At 41.9% G+C, this 17,674-nt stretch overlaps 1 protein-coding gene across 2 annotated transcripts; it reads left to right on the top strand.

The window, feature by feature from the left end:
• The first annotated feature begins 1,562 nt into the window (after positions 1-1,562).
• LOC140068681 (uncharacterized) lies at positions 1,563-7,742 on the top strand. 2 transcript variants are annotated; one of them, XM_072114067.1, is made up of 6 exons: positions 1,563-1,701; positions 3,120-3,296; positions 4,634-4,945; positions 5,904-6,056; positions 6,753-6,787; positions 7,598-7,742. In XM_072114067.1, exons 1-6 carry the CDS (start codon positions 1,659-1,661, stop codon positions 7,622-7,624), a joined length of 747 nt encoding a protein of 248 aa, XP_071970168.1. In that variant the 5' UTR covers positions 1,563-1,658; the 3' UTR covers positions 7,625-7,742. The 2 variants fall into 2 exon arrangements, with proteins under 2 accessions (XP_071970168.1, XP_071970167.1); XM_072114066.1 differs by having other exon boundaries at positions 3,120-3,437.
• Positions 7,743-17,674: the final 9,932 nt, after the last annotated feature.

The raw sequence follows: 17,674 nt of genomic DNA, 5'->3' as shown, positions 1-17,674 counted from the left end.
ACAATTCAAATCTATCACCTCTAATTATGCTTTTCCTCAGATTTTTAAATTTCATATTTGCAATTGGTTTTGTTTTTTTTAAAGGTTTTTATGGGTCATCCAAAGATGGTCAATCATCTTGATATTACTGAAGGTTTCCGACCTGTAGTACATTTTAACACACCTTTAAAGGGAACCTGTCACCAGGGACCTCATTTTCATTAAAAACAGGTTGCAGAAGCCCATCACATGGGCAGTGCAAAAATGCCTCTCTGCCTTTTCTAAGCATTTGCATTACAATATAATTGTGTATTATGACTTCCCTTGCACCCTGACAAAATCCTGGGATAGTCACAGGGGTTGGGCTTTGCTTTGGATGCATTTCAAAAAGCAACATGTGACTTGTCTGTGTTACTCACTTCTCAGTTCTTAGCCACCACCTTTGTGCTCCTGTACAGCTCCTCCCTCTCCCTCTGTTTTCATCTTACCAGGCTGTGAGCTCTGTGAAGGAGCAGGTGGAGGAACCCAGACTGCTTAGAGTTAAACTCTACCCTTTTTACCACCTCCCATTAGGCCTTTGCAACGTTGTTGCAATGTTCTTTGGAAGGCCCCTGTACCAGAACTAATCCGCCAGCAATTTACGATGAGCCCGGAGAAGGGGGTCAGCTGCAGCCTGTGTCTGTGTCTCAGTCTCCTCTCTCCCTCACTCATTCAGCTCCCTCACCCTTTCTGTCATGTGCATTGAGCAGGCAGGGGGGAGAGGTGGACGGTGTGGAGTAGAGGAAGAATGCAAGAGGAGACACAGGCACACACAAACTGCAGCTTCACTTCCACAACCGCTCCCCCCACCCGTAACTCACCACATGCTTTTGGTTGGGGGCCAGTTTATGTGAAATGAAGTTTTATAATGTACTGAAAACACTTAGAAAGCTGACAAAGGCTTTTAAAAAAAAAAAAAAAAATCAGCATTACATAGACTATTGGTACAAGTCACCAGCTAAAATTTACATTCCGGGTGAAAGGTGTGCTTTAAGAACATTATGATATAATGGGGCTCATTTACTAAGGGTCCGAACGCAGCACTTTCGTCGGGTTTCCGTTTTGCACTGAATTGCCCCAGGATTTTGGCGCACGCGATCAAATTTTGGCGCATCGGTGCCGGCTTGCACGCAACAGAAATCGGGGGGAGTGGCCGTCGGACAACCCGATAGATTGGGACAAACTGCGGAATTTAAAAAAGATTTTGTGTCGCAAAATCAAGCATTCACATACACCGGGAAGAAGCAAGTGAACTCCGGCGGACCTCAGCGCAGCAGCGACACATGCAGGAACTCGGATGCACAACATTAGTGAACCCGAATCCACGTCAGACACCGCGGGATCGTGACGGGACCGAGTAAGTAAATCTGCCCCAATGATTTAGCGACATCCATTCATACTCCTATATCTCTATCCTCAATCCACCTACAGGAGACATAGTTAAACAGGACTCTCCACCCAAAAACCTCTCCTTCCGCACTACTTCATAGTCACCGCACCTCATCAGTGACCGTCACATTACTATACAGTACAGTGTGTGATATCTTCTACACTCTTCAGGTTTCCTCCTGCTGAGAGGACAGGAAGTCTAGTGAGTAGTCAGTGAGTATCACTCGCCTGCTGCTATCATACAGGAGAACATGAAGGTCTGGATCGCTCTGGTCTTATCTACCTATATACAAGGTAAGTCATTCTCCCATGGCATTACTTCTAGTATATAGTAGAAATAATATGCGCATACGGTAAATGATGATGTGATAAAGTAAATGTGGTGTCCACTGTATGGAGTCATTCTACAAATATTGTAATAGAAAATACTTGTTTACATCCTCCATAGATAAAAGCAAAAAAATAGATAAATTCATAGAAGATACATAAACAGATAGATATGAAAATAGAATATCAAGTAGCACACACGAAGAGAAAACCAAGTACAGACAGTCCCCGGGTTACGTACAAGATAGGTTCTGTAGGTTTGTTCTTAAGTTGAATTTGTATGTAAATCGAAACTGTATATTTTTCTGTACCTTCAAAATTGTTTTTTTTTTGACAATTGGAGTTTCAAAATTTTTTTGCTGTAATGGGACCAACGATTATCAATAAAGCTTCATTTCAGACACCTTACAGCTGATAATTGCAGTCTGGGACTAAAGTAACATCCAGAGAGCTTCACCAAAGGTCTCAGGGGGCATAGGGGTCCATCTTTAACTGTTGGGTGTCCTTAAGTAGGGGACCACCTGTACTATACAAATGAGTTAACGGCCCCAAAGGGCTTGGCGACAAGTCTTCTACATAAATAGCAGCACTTCAGGCACAGACTAATAGGGGGTCATTTATCTTTATCATTTATCTATTTTTCCCCATTCCCTGAGCTTATTTTTTTTGCCCTTGGATTGTTTGCACCTCATTCGTCTTAGTCGTTCTGGCTCTTTGTCAGTTACAGATTTTATTTGAGAGTTATAAGGCACACATTTTGAAAAAAGGAGAACATTTTTGCGTAACTCATACCATTGATTTTCCTATGCATGGTCGGGACTAGCGTATTTTGGCGCAATTATCGCAAATCAATGTTAAATAAGGTGCAAGCATCTAGAAGCAGAAGCAATACGAAGACAAATGAGGCGCAAACCAGGGAACTGCTACATGGTGAACTCTGGCAAACTGCTGGAAAATGGTGCAAAAAATTGTGCAAATACCCAAATGCAAAAATATCACAAAAATACAACCAAAAAAACACACATCATAAATCTGCCCTGCAGACTCTTAGTCTGATGGGTGCTTTTCAGTTGCACAATTTTTGTGCCGGAGTTCGCCGTGTAGCAGTTTTCTACTTTGCGCCTAATTTGTCTCTGTATTTCTCCTGCTTCCAGATGTTTTTGTGCCTGATTTAACATTGATTTGTGCCACAAAAATTCTCCGGTCCCGACCATGGAAAGACAATGGTAGGAGTTGGCAAAATTTGCCTTCAAAAACTCGCATATGACAAAGACTTGAGACTACATCTGGCCCATTGTTACTAATCTGCTGATCAAAGGGATACATTTTGATTGGTTCATTGATTACAAGATGATTAATTGCTGACACAATATCTGTTCTTCTAGGTTTAATTACACATGGAAATACTCCAGATCTTTCACTTGTAGATTTTGTTGAAAAGGGCAAGAACATCAACATCTCATGTATCGCTACTAAGACCTATAGTAACATACAGTGGTACAAAGAGAAGGAGGATGGTGGATTAGCCGCGGTGTCACGGAGTGGATGTCAAACACCAAGCGGTAAATATATTATCCACTGTGATAAGTCTGTGCCAACCATGGAGATCACAAATGTCACCAAGTCTGACTCCGGGGTGTATTACTGTGCGCACTCTGGACTGGACAAAACCTTTCACCTAACCCGCACAGTAATTGTTACAGGTAGGATTACACCTCTGTCAATCTATTATCCTCCTATGTATCTATAAAATTCAGAAAACTAGCGTAGAAACAGTGATAAACTCCCCCCCTATTTTTATATATGTCTGTTGGGTTGTGTATAGGGTGTGGGGTTGTATATGGTGACTAGTCAAGCATTGTTGGGTGCTTTACTCTCCTATAGATTGCCTGTTGGGTGCATCTTACCCTTTTTTTAATTGTTTCTATCTTTTTGTGGTGTTGATTTGTCCATATGTTTATTTATGAATTAATAAAGAATTTTTTTTGCTATATGACACATGTCTGTTTGTGTATTTCAATGGATTATTTGCAGGTGTCTTAGCTTTTTGTATATTAGTTTATATGGTGTCATATTTGAGTGCTAGTCTTCTATACATATTTCGCGGTTTGTCCGAATCTGTCGGGTTGTCCGATGGCATGCCCCCTGATTTATGTCGCATGCAAGCCAGCGCCGATGCGCCACAATCCGATCGCTGGAAACCCAGGGGAATTTGGAGCAAAATGGAAATATTCGGGAAACCCGATGGAATTGTGGTCCGTGGACCCTTAGTAAATGAGTCCCCATGTCTCACTCCATGTACAGATTTTTCATACCCAAAAAGGTTGTTTCTGGCAAATGGAAGAAAAAAAAATATCCATGAGGAGAATGAAATGATAGTTGACAAGATTTTTTTTTGGTTGTAGGGGGACTTGGGTGTTTAATACACTGGGGGCCTGTATCCTTATATTGTATTTTCTTCTGCTCTCTTTACTGGTTTCTGGACACTGGTATTTTCTTAGTATTATTTTTTTAGGTAAAAGGATTTGGTTAAAATTTGTACAAAATCTTCTCACAAACTTTTAAGCGAGTGATAAATCTATATATGAACGCTCTGGGAATTAGCCACCCCACTTTGGTAGATAACGAATGAGAACGTCAAGGCCGGTGAAACTACTGCCAAACACCAAAATTTTGGGGTAATGTGCTTGCCCCTCATTGTGTCTGTGGTCTAATGTCCACAAGGACACATAGAAAGTTACTACGAGTATAGATGGTCTATGAAAGATGATGGTTTTGTTACAAACTCTACTGGGGGCTGATGAACAGTCTCCAGCGTCTCCGGGGGTAGAACAAAATAAAAAAGTTTTTTTGTAAAAAATGATTTTCTTGTCTCTGAATATATTTTTATCTCTCTCAGATCATAATCCAATGAATCCAAAATTGACAATACTTTCATCAGTAGAAGATCATCCAAACAACTCGGAGACAACTGTCTTTCTGTGTGTTGCTCTTGACTGGACAAGGGAATGGGATTTGATTCAATGGACCATGAATGATACCAAGCAAGATGGATGGATCACCCTGGATCCTGATGGGAGTTTACAGAGCTTATTAGTCATACAAAGATCTACTCAATATGCAGCAGTATCCTGTTACATCAAAAAGACCAGAACTAATGAAATAATTCACTCAAACTTCACATTGGGAACTATGGCGAACATGATTGATGGTAAGCAGAAGATCAGGGGTCGTTCCGAGAGATAGATATGTGTTTATATTCAATTGGTATGTTTGGTATACAAAACCATAAACTTATCATGACACTTATTTCTAGCAAACCTTATCCTTTATAGAGAGTCTATCACCTTCCCAAGCTATATGCAGCTTTCACCAACCCCTGTGTAATAGATGCATTGACCTAGCATCACTATGCCAACCCTCCCCCCTTCTATAATGGTCCGGCACAACCCAAACCTTCTATCTGTACTCCATGCCTTCTGACATGTTTGTCGCATGTGCAGTACTTTTCTTTGTGTGAGTGGACGGTACCGCTGATGTAATTTCTGTAATTCCACCCCTGGCTGTCTAAATTGATTTCTATCACACCTATCTGTTTCCTGTTGATTTTGTTCTGGTTTACACACAGTTAACTTCGGTTAGCATTTTTTTTCCTGCTGAGCTGCCTTTTCTTGACGTTAGGGAACCAATCCAATCACCTTCTGGACCAGGACTCTGACATATTATTAACCACCTTGCTGGTGTTTATCATGATTTCTCTATATTGGAATACTTGACTCTTTTTCTGTTTTCTGACCATCTGTTTTACCTATATATTCTGTACTGCATTGTTCTCTGGGTTCTATCTCAAAATGATGAATGTCCAACACCTGGAAACTGTTCAAAAGTACAGAGAATGGATCAGGAAGCAGACAGCTCTGTTTCCTGTATAGTGGCCAGACAGTGTCACTACAGATCATCTTTCATACCTGAATGGCACCTAAGCTTGGCTTGGCCACTACAAAGAGAATGAGGTTTTGTGCTTCCTGTTCTGTTTACTGCCCATTGACAGTTGATCACTGAGGTGTCCGCACTTATTTGATAATGATAACATGTCATCATTCCCTTTAGCCAGGAAAAAACATTTACATTGACCACTTTCCTCAATTTCTTACACACTTTTTTCTTAGTTTCAGGTGAGAAGTCCTCCAAAGACTGCTATATTGTCCTGTATGTGGGACTACCCATCATCATCACTATCATCCTTATTCATCTCATTATCATTTTAATCAGAAAAAGAACTTTGGTGAAAGATACCCCTCCTCCAGCCACTACTCCCCAGGGTGCGTTCTCCAAATATGCAACCGTCATATAATTTTCTTTAATTTGTGATTCTGATTTGAAAATAATTAACACCCCTAGATAATTTTGAAAAATCCTTTCTATAGACTTTGTCTAAGCTTTAAGCCACAAAAAGTAAAGCACCAACTATAAACAGTGTCTCATACTATAGAAGGTTCTAATAGGACTATACATTGATTTTTAAACTTTTTTTTGTGTCAATAGTGTAATTCCTCATTTTTACAGTAGAGGCGCTGCAGGGAAACATTTTCTGCCAAATTCCTGTAGGAAATGGAGCCGATTATTGTGGTTCATCAGTGGGACACCCTCTGATGGACTTAAGGGTACTGAATCTTTCCAAATAGCAATTTTTGTGTAATTCACCAATACATTAGGTTCCATGCTAAGGGAAATATCTGATTAGCAGACTAACACAGCGTCCACACAGCAATTGCAGCCAAAATGTCACAATACCAGTGAGAACCACAGGAACTTTTATCGGTAAATCTGTTCTCATCATGCATGTAGTGGTGACACTTATAGAACTGTGACACCACAATCATAATAAAATGTAAGCCCCCCCCCCAAGTAATATATAATGCCACCCCAAAGTAAACACCCTCCATCATTCAAAATGAGACCTTCCTCCATGTATTCTAGTAAAGATTTGGTTGCATAAATGTTTTCCATTATTTCAGAGCATCGCGTGAGATCAAGTCCTCAGGATGAGTCGGTAAGTATGTATGAGAACACTTTATCCATACATTTTTATATAATATTAAGATAGAGGTGGTACTACAATGGCCTGATGTCCAAGGTTACTCCCCTTTTTTAATAAAAATGTTTTTATCGCCCTAACTACTCATTCTGGTACCCTCATGGTATAATGGATGCTTTCCTTTGACATCCATAATACCCCGACTCTTTTGTCTCCTCCCACTTTGTACCCCCTTTTCCTCCCTTTCTGTAGCCAACCCACCTTATGCCTTAATACCTTATGTCTCCAGTTTTATTGCTCCACCTAATGCAATAATTGTTGTGGCCTTTTCTCTTAGCTTGGGTTTTATTTTTTGTAGCTTACCCACCAAAATTTTGCCCAATTTTCATGTCCCAATCATACCATTACAGTCCAATTGGAAAAGGAAGATATGATACTACTCTATCTTGTTCACCTGCCATAGGTCTACTCTCTTCTTCTCTGATACACAATGATGTCATCCTCATCCACCACTCCATGGGGCCCAAAGTAGATGCTATGTTTGCCTCTATGGTAGTTCAGCCAGTGGACCAATCATGGCCTCACTGGTTATAGGCACAAGAGAGATGACATTCAGCACCAACATGACTGTAGGTTGGTTGCTAAGACCAACAATTGCCATAACTGTCATGAGAGCCATTTTTAATCTGATCTGGGCCTCCAGACATTTTTCACTGAATCTAAAGAACCCACCATACTGCACGTGTCGAATAATCTAAAATGACTCCATTTGCCTCTTATTTTTATTAAATCTCTTAATAATCTCATATTTCTATTATATTTCAGGTGATTTACTCAGCAGTCAAATCATGAACCATCATTTTTCATTTCTTGGCCATTAAACTTAGCTGCAATTCCTCTTCTCCACGCAAATGACGCACCTTTTTTATTTTTCCATCACTGTAGCCATGTATGAGCTTGTTTTTGATGGACAAACTGTAAACTTTATTAAATAATATTCTAAAGTATGACTTATTTCATGACTGATTTTGTTGATTTTTAGGGTGGCAGAGGAGGTAAAAATAACAGATTGGCCAACCGCTATACAAAAGCACAACCTCCTTATGATTGTGTTGTGGGGAACTCTTTGGGGGAATTTATCAGAGCTTGGGCACCTGAAATCAGGTGTACAAGCTCTTAAAGAGGACCTGTCACCCTCAAAAATGGCACTAGGAGCTGCTTACTAAAGGAAGCAGCTCCTAGTGCTAAAACAAACACAGCAGTGTTACACTGTTAGCATTATCGGAACCCTCCGATAACACTAACAAACATTGCCACGATGTACAATAGGAAAGCTGGACAGCTCTCAATGCGGTCCTGCGTATTCATGAGGGGACAGTCCGAGGCGCTGCCTCTTCCCCAGAAAGCCCCACTCACTCCATAGGCCGGTGGATGCTATTAACACAACACTATGCTGTTACCTGTATTCTTCAATCATAATGAGATGAAAGTTAAGAGATTTGTCTAGAGGCTCATTAACCATGTGTAGTGGTGGCTACAAGGACGTCTCAGGTCACTGGGTACTATGGGTCACCCCTATGCCTTTGTTTTTTTAATTTTTAGTAATTTATCCAGTCACATTTTTGCCATAGTTTTCGTTTGTTTTTTTAGGTGATATGGGGAGGACCTTTAAAGGGAACCTACCACCATAAATCTACCTATAAAGGTAGATCGGGTGGTAGGTGGATCAATGGGACATGAGGATAGCCCTTTTAAGGGCTAATCCCCATGTCCCCGCACTTTTTTAGTAACTTTTATTAGCCTGGTATCCTGCCGGGGCTGCACAGGCGCGGGCCTGCTGTTCTGCGCATGAACAGACGGCAGGATTGTAGGACGAGGGTGCGCAGTTCCTCGTAGCTGCGCGCCGAAGATGGTAAGTAGGAGGGGAAAAGAGGCTAACGGGGCGTGGAGTATCTGCGCCATGTAACCTCAGATGCGGCTACTCTACGCCCCAGTAGCTGCATAAGAAAATTTGCATACAAGGCTAATAAAAGTTACTAAAAAAGTGCGGGGAGGTAAGGATTAGCCCTTAAATGGGCTATCCTCACGTCCCATTGATCCACCTATCACCCAATCTACCTTTATAGGTAGATTTGTGGTGGTAGGTTCCCTTTAACCCTTTACCAGCAGGCATTACTGGTGTGATACAATTCTGGTGTCAAATTCAGAAGACAGGTCTTATTTAAATATTGTTTGCTGTATTATCTGGGTTATCCTGATTCCATAAATACCACGTTTTCCCTTTATTTTGCATCAATAAATTTGCTTTAATTAAATAAATGTATAACTTTTAAACATTTACAGGAATAAAGATATGGAGGTAAAAAATAAAACAAAATAGTGTTGAATTCTTTAGAGAAAATCCTCTTATAGACGGCAGTGCAGCCTGTGTCTTACTATGAACGTGATTGGCGCCCATACAATTGTGGAGTTCAAATCCTATTGCTGACTATGTAAAAGATGAGACTTCAAAAAACAAAACAAAATAATATACTAACAGAGAGTGGGAGATCCTACTAATAACACAAGGAGGGGATTCTCTCTATTTAGCATCCCCCCTAGAACATCTTTTCTCTAAAATGTTGGCTCACAACTCTCAATGAACAGCCTAATATCTAGTCTTTGTTATGCTTGGATTTCCATGAGTAAAGAAATGGATTACTCCATTCTCTGTGAAATGGTCAGATCAGGTCACTCCAAATAAGCTCCACTTCATTTGAATGGTAGGTTAGGTGCAATGACTCAGTTTGGTGGTGCTGAGTTGATGGACCACCACCAATATGATATAGATGTTCTATTGTTAGGTGATATTATCAATACACTTAGCCTGGAAAATTTTACAAATGGCCATTCTAAGGCCTCATGTTCATGACTGTTTACTTGCCTTGGGGCTGTAACCTGTGTGAGGGGGGAAGAAGGAGGAGGAGCCAGTCCCCCACACCCCTCCCCTTTCTATAGAAAGCCGGACCAGACTGTGTACTCACCGCACCATGACCGGCTGCCATAGACCTCTATGTTGGCCTTGATACAGTCATGTCCAAGGGGTCTAATGGCTAATGTACATTAGAATGCAATGACTTATGAAGAACATGTAATGAAAATTCTAATTTTATTTAATTTTACTCTAAATCTTACATTTTCATAAATGTTTTAACGGGCAAAGTTTATTGTTGGTAGCTCTTTGAATTCATATCACTGGAAATGATAAATTGTAAAAAAATGATATAAATAAAATTAATAATAAGGGGAATTGAACATTCCCTATTATTGGCTATTAGTTACAACTAATCCACATAACAAATCTTGGCTCTCATTAAGATCCCAATATACAGTAATGATGTTTGCCGTCTCTGAATAGTCCACTGAGAACCTGATCTCCCAGAAGGCTAATTTATTCCACTAACCATAACTTCTAATTCACCATAGAAAAGAAAATGATGTAATTAATATAACAGATACAATGAACTGATGTAACATTGAGTAACGAGTGATGGATAGTTCTAAGCTTTTACATGTTATAGCAAAACTGATCTTAATAAAGGTACAAAGTTTGAGTAAAAATGTTAGATTTATGGAAGTTTTATGGAATTTAGATTTATGGAGTTTTAGATTTAGGAAGTATTGAACCTCTGGTAAATTAGGATGTAAGGGCTATATTATATAGGTCCATTTAAGGGGGATTTCACTGGCATCTAGCACATCTAGCACATGAAGCACATGACAAGGGAGAGTAGAAGAAGATGTGTAATTTAGTGACAGACACATGTGGGTGGTAGGGCATGACCACCTATAGTAGCAGAAAGGTTGTGGGAAACATTGAGTAATGGCCAAGCCTCTAAGACCATATAGACCACTTTTACTATCAAAGGTTCCATCTAAGGTTGGATTTCACACACATCATCCAACAAAACTAATTTGTGAAGTGAACACTGCAGCAGAACAGTGTTTTTGATGTGGTTAGAATCGCGGTGAAAAGTCCATTGGGGTCACTCCACAACACACAAGTGTTGTATAGATATATTGGTATGGCTTTGATCCCACATCATTTCGTTAGGTTTCCTGAAAGTTATGCCCCCATGATGTTAAGGGGGCTGCCATGCAAGGTAGCAAAAGAGGCAATGTTTTTCTTGTCCCATCTTTAAAAACTTATTAGCATATTTCCCAGAATCCCCTACTGGAACATCAATGAAAAAAAGTGTCCACACGCCTGCAAGGAGACCTAAGTTGGCAAAGTCAAAAGTATCTCACTCAGCCAAACCAGTTCCCTGCACTGTACTGAAGAGATGCAACCAGGTTGAAACAGCACTGTCTACAGTGTCTATATTGATTTAGCTTTAGGCTTCCTGAAAAGTCATGCTTGAAGTCAAGGATGTTGTCTTACAAGGTGGCTAAGAGGCATTAATTACTTTGTGCCATCCTGGAAAACTTTTTTTTTTTCATATTTCCTAGAATAGGACTAGACAGTCTTACGCTGCACCAGATACAAGAGTTTTATGTTGGACGATCAATCGGGCATAGTTTAAGACTGTCTAGGCATACTTTGCATCTCTTATTAGTTGGCTTAGTTTAAGCCAGAAAGCTACAAAGTCCCACCCTTTCCATAGCCCAGAGCCCATTTGTGGTACTAGTTGTAAAGGTGCATGAAAACTGTCTAAAACCCTTGATAAATGTCACTCTGACAGTATTTTGGTGTAGATTATGACATAATTCTTCTATAAACAGATTCCTAAATCTGTATATGTCTGCCCTAAAGGTAACCTAGCACCATGCATTGGAAAAGGGACTAATATGATTCGAAGCGGTTCTAGATGATGCCATCATGCAATTGATCAAAAGTAGCTTTTACTGATTTTAGTCTTGCGCCCACTATCCAGTTTGGGTGGTATTTTTGGGTCTGACTTTACTTTGTTTGGATGCAAAAATAGTCTTGATAATGTTTTTCATAATTCCTGAGCAGTTCATACAAATGAAGCAAAAAAAGTTATGGAAATTTTGGTTCTATTCCTAAAAATGGAAACCCATAAAAAAAAAATTGCTGCTCTGATTCATTCTCATATAGATGATTGTTACTCCCTACTTATTAGTTACTAAACTCTCTCCTCTCCAATCTACTCTTAATGCAGCAGCCAGACTTGTTTTTCAGTCCAAACGCTACACGGATGCATCCAGTCTACTTCAGTCACTGTACTGGTTGCCAATCTCCTTCTGAATACAGTTTAAGTTAATAACCCTCATCCACAAAGCTTTGCATAATGCTGCACCTCCATATCTCTTCTCTCTCGTCTCAAACTATCTCCCAACCTGTGCTCTTCGATTCCCCAGTGATCTGAGATTAATCTCCAGCTTAATTCAAAAGTTTTACTCAGGACTTCTCCGATGCTGCACCAATTCTCCAAATTTCTCCTCCTTCTTTCTACTGTAATGGTCTCCTCAGGATGCCAATTAGATTAACCCCATAGCGCAATAAGACGTACCCTTACGTCTTGCTGCGCATGGGGGAGTATAAAGAGGGCTCACGGGCTGAGCCCTCTTCATACTCACCGGGCATCTGCTTCATAATGAAGCAAATGCCCGTCGCTAGCACCCGCGATCGGGTGTTAACCCTTTGATCGCCGCCGGCAGAGCTGCCAGTGGCATTAAAGAGCCCGCGGCGCGTGGGCGCCGCCATCTTATCTCCGATCGTCGCTCCCCGTGACGTCACCGGGGATCGGCGATCCGTTGTCATGACAGCCTTGGATCACACAAAGATTCGAGGCTGTCATGATCGAGGCTATCTATTACAATGTGCGATCTGCACATTGTAATAAATGGTATGCAAAATCCCCATATACTGCCATACTGTAGTATGGCAGTATATGGTAGGATTAATCAGGCAACCTAGGGTTAAAGTACCTAGGGAGTCTGAAAAATAGTAAAAAAAAATAAATTAAAAAAAGGAAAAAAAAAATTATATTAAAAAAACATAAAAATTCAAATCACCCCCCTTTCCCTAGAACTGATATAAATATAAATAAACAGTAAAAATCATAAACACATTATCAATGTGTCCGAAAATGCCCGATCTATCAAAATATAATAACCGTTTTTCACTGCGTTTAACCCCGTAGCGGAAAATAGCGCTCGAAGCCGCAAATGGCATTTTTTTGCCATTTTGAAAAATAGAAAAAATTCTATAAAAAGTGATTAATAGGTCGCACAGTCCTAAAAATAGAAGCATTGAAAAGTCATCAGAAGTCGCAGAAAATGACACCACTCACAGCAAATTTGGTATCCCCATGATTGTATTGACCCAATGAATGAAGTAGACCTGTCATTTGGGGCGCACAGTGAAAGCTGTAAAAACCAAGCCTACAAGAAATGGCCCAAATGTGTTTTTTCATCATTTTTCACTGCATTTAAATTTTTTTCCCTGCTTCCCAGTACACGGCATGGAATATTTAATACCATCACTACGAAGTGCAATTTGTTACGCAGAAAATAAGCCATCACATAGCTCTGTACATGGAAAAATAAAAAAATTACAGATCACGTGACCCTCCATCTGCAGCCATTTTTGGTGAGGTACAAGACAGGAGGCTTCACTTCACATCCCAAGACAGCAGAGCATAACAATCAAAATGTCACAGGCACCCCCGCGATCCGCGAGCCTGTGTGCACCCGTGCCTCTCTCCGCTGCCCCGGTCCCGCTCCTGTACACTCACCCCTCCTGGCTCCCGCTCCCGTCCGGACTAGGTCATGCGCGCAGCCCCACTCCCTAGGGCGCGCGCGCGGCACTGTCTCAAGATTTAAAGGGCCAGCGCGCAGGTGATTGGCGCTGGTCATTTCCTGTTTGGTATTTAACCCTGTGTCTCCCATCATTCCCTGCCGGATCTTTGTGCCTCATAGCCTTAGAGAAAGCTTCCAAGCGAGTATTCCTGCGTTCCTGTGTATTCCTGCATTCCTGTGTATTCCTGCGTTCCTGTGTATTCCTGCGTTCCTGTGTATTCCTGCGTTCCTGTGTGTCTCCGCTCCCGAGTCCTGTGCTACCTGTGTTCCTCCATGTTGCTGTGTTCCTGTGCCCTTCTGCCTGGACCTCCTGTTGCTGACCCCGGATTGGACTTGACCTTGCATCTCTGCCGCCTGCCTTGACCCTGTGCCTGGACCCGACCACGAGACTGTCTCCTGACCTTGGCTGCCACCGTGGGCCAGTCGCACCTGTGGAACGACCAAGTGGTATTCTGCCGCAGCAAGTCCAACCCGCTTTGCGGCGGGCTCTGGTGAAAACCAGGTGCCACTTGGACTCCGGTCCCAGGTGTCGGCTGGTGCCACCTCCCGCGGTGGTCCAAGGGATTCACACACCCCGAATCCTGACACAAAAGATGTATGTTGTAAAGTCCCTAATAATCCCCCCCCCACCCCCCCGGTAGCCACACTGGCCCCCCTTCCCAGTAGACACACTGTCCTCCCCTTTCCTGGTAGCCTCACTGTCTTACCCCCCCCCTGAAAGCCACCGTGTCCCGCCTCCCCAGTAGCCACAATGTCCTCACCCTCTTGGTAGTGTGAGGGAACTGTGGCTGCTGAATGGGCCCCCCCAGGCAGTGTATAGGCTCTGTGACTGATGGTTGGGTCAGTGGTTATTGGCTACAGTGGTTCTGCTTCTCTATGTAGTAAGCCTGGTTCCTATGCTTTTTCTGTGTAGTAGGCTTGACTCTGTTAACATATCTAGGTTGTAAGATTAGTTTTGGCCCTGTAGCTATGCATTAAAGAGGAGCTAAACTAAGCAGCTCCTGAGATAGCCCATAGCAGTGATAAACTATTAGCTTTATCAGAACCCTCTGATAAATCTAGTAGACACTGCCGAGCAGTACAACAGGAACATCGGACTGCGCTCAAAGCGGTCAAATGTATTTATGAGGAGGCGGGGCTAGGAGGTGGTAACCGCTGGCCTATGCAGTGGGATGGACATGCCAGGGAAGAAGCAGTTCCTTGGACTACCCCCTCATGAATACACTAGACAGCTTTGAGAGCCATCAGGCGTTCCTATTGTACTGCACAGCAGTAACTGCTAAAAATGGGCTAGCGCTAGGAGCTGCTTTATTTAGTAAGACAGGTCCTCTTTAAGCCTTAATCTGGTCCTATATATATATATATATATATATATATATATATATAGTTTTAAATATATATATATATATATATATATATATATATATATATATATATATATATATATAGTAATGCAGCTGCATAGTAATCTTTGTTCTGGTGCTCTATCTATGCAGTAATCTTGGTTTTGGAAATGTCCCCATGTAATTTGTAATATGTAATATGTTTAGTAATGGTTTGCTATGTAACAAGTATTGTTACTCTACTGTTTTTATGTACTAAGCGACAGATTATTTCAATACATAAGACTGGTATGGGAGGGCACAAAATTTGCTGGTCGGCACCTGTGAAAAGGAGGCTGCCTTCAAGTATCACTGCATTTTGCCAGGATGTAAGTTTACTGAAAAAGGGCCCACTAAGGCTCTGTCGCCCAGAGGCCTCGAGAAAGGGGGCTTGGCCTTGGGAAAAGGGAAAAGTGGGCATGGTCGGAGACTTTGTGGCCAGGTCTAAAAGTAGAACTCCATAGTCATAATTATAAGTCCCCCTACCTGTTGACTGTTTCTTTGTGATACATAACAAATTAAACTTTGTTACTGTAGATGTTTAAAAAAAAAAAATAATAAAATATATTAATATACAAATCGGTCATTAAAATATTTGGCAATGTGTAATTAGTTGTTATTTAAAATTTTGCTACCCTTAGTAGAATGTTGTGGTCATACATTATAATGAAGAATTAAAATGCTACCGGGCCTTTAATCAGGTTATTGATCTTGCCTCAGTGGAGGAGACACAGGACAGAAGATGGCACTGGTCACATGTCCATATCACATATCCTGCACCTGCCTGGGCAGGTCATGTGATCACATTTATGTTCGGCTTTAGTCAGTTGGTTGCAGTGCGTCCAGTTTGGTCAGAGATTTGGTGAGACGTCATCACAGCATGGTGGCGACATAGTGACCAAGTTCCATAACGTATCTGGTGAAACACCCGAAAAATGAGCCTGACACAGCTCTTTTGATAAGGGGACGACATGTGGAGGCAGCCATGGAGACGACTTCCGTGATTAAGAGTGACAGTATGGGGCATCCATATTGCGCTGCTATGATTGAAACTTCAGGTCTCCAGCATGGCGGCGACAGATGTGCCGAGTTCCATTATGTATCTGGTGAAACACCCGAAAATTCTGCCTGACACAGCTCGTTTGATAAGGGGATGATGTGCTGCATATCCTCTCGCGCTCCAGCGCCTGGGGTATAGAGAGTTGAAAGTTGCGCATGGAGACATTGGTGGATGCTGTGGAGGATCGTGGAGGCGAAATGGACAGGAAACAGCAGGGGCAGTATGCATGGATGCCTCTGAGGCTGCCTAATCTCGGGATGGAGCTGGCGGTCCGCTGCCAGGCGAGCTCTCGCCTGTCCAAGCCCCTGTCTCTCGGCTCCTCCCCACCCAAAATGGGCCTGGGGGCCAGAAGCGTTTACTTTGAAAAAATTTTAATTTTCAAAGCAGGAGGGGTCGTTTGAATATTTCATCTAGGAATAATGGAAAAGCATAGCGGTTCTATTTTTAATAGTTTTGTCGGAAATGGTTTCATTATTAAGAGCGACAGTATGGGCCATCCATATTGCGCTGCTATGATTGCAACTTCAGGTCTCCAGCATGGCGACGACAGATGCACCGAGTTCCATTATGTATCTGGTGAAACACCCGAAAATTCTGCCTGACACAGCTCGTTTGATAAGGGGACCATGAATGGAGGCAGTAAGGTAGTAGTGGATTAAAGGTGCTGCAGTTAAAACTATGTTAGTTGGATCTTGGGATGGAGCTGGCGGTCCGCTGTCAGGCGAGCTTTCGCCAATCCAAGCCCCTGTCTCTCGGCTACTCCCCAAACAGCACTTCTAAGAACCTTTTGTATAAAATCAAGTGTAGTAGTGTTCTTATAAGTTTGGGTTATGGCTGGTGAGGGGAATGTTAACAGATGCGCAAGAAGTACTGAAATAATATCGGTAAATGATAAAAGTTTGCCAGTATATTTTGTGGATAACACAGCAGTGTGGCGACAAAGTTAACAAGTTTGATGTGGAAGCCATGAAAACAACCCAAAATTCTGCCTGACACAGCTAGTTTGCTAAGGGGACGATGTATGGAGGCAGTAAGGTAGTAGAAGATTAATGGTGCTGCAGTTAAAACTATGTTAGTTGGATCTTGGGATGGAGCTGGCGCTCCGCTGCCAGGCGAGCTTTCGCCTGTCCAAGCACCTGTCTTTCTGCTCCTCCCCAAACAACACTTCTAAGAACCTTTTGTATAAGAGCAAGTGTAGTAGTGTTCTTATAAGTTTGGGTTATGGCGGGTGAGGGGAATGTAAACAGAAGTGCAAGAAGCGCTGAAATAATATCGGTAAATGATAAAAGTTTGCCAGTATATTTTGTGGATAAGACAGCAGGGTGACGACAAATTTAACAAGTTTGATGTGGAAGCCATGAAAACAACCCAAAATTCTGCCTGACACAGCTCGTTTGCTAAGGGGACGATGTATGGAGGCAGCTATATGGACGACTTTGGGAGGCAGCTATGGAGATGATGTGTGGAGGTAGCAATGGAGATAATGTGTGGAGGAATCTATAAAGACGACGTGTGGAGGCTGCTATGGAGACAAATAAATTTGGATAGTGCCTGTATGTGGCAGTCCAAAAAAGTTTTCAAACGAGAGGAGCAGGAAGGTGGTCCTCCAGAAAAATTAAATAGATTGAGTGCCTGTATGTGGCACTCCCAAAAATT

The sequence above is a fragment of the Engystomops pustulosus genome, chromosome 7 (genome assembly GCF_040894005.1).
Source record: "Engystomops pustulosus chromosome 7, aEngPut4.maternal, whole genome shotgun sequence".
NCBI classification, from domain to species: Eukaryota; Metazoa; Chordata; class Amphibia; order Anura; family Leptodactylidae; genus Engystomops; species Engystomops pustulosus.
This window is presented reverse-complemented; position numbering and strand designations above follow the sequence as displayed.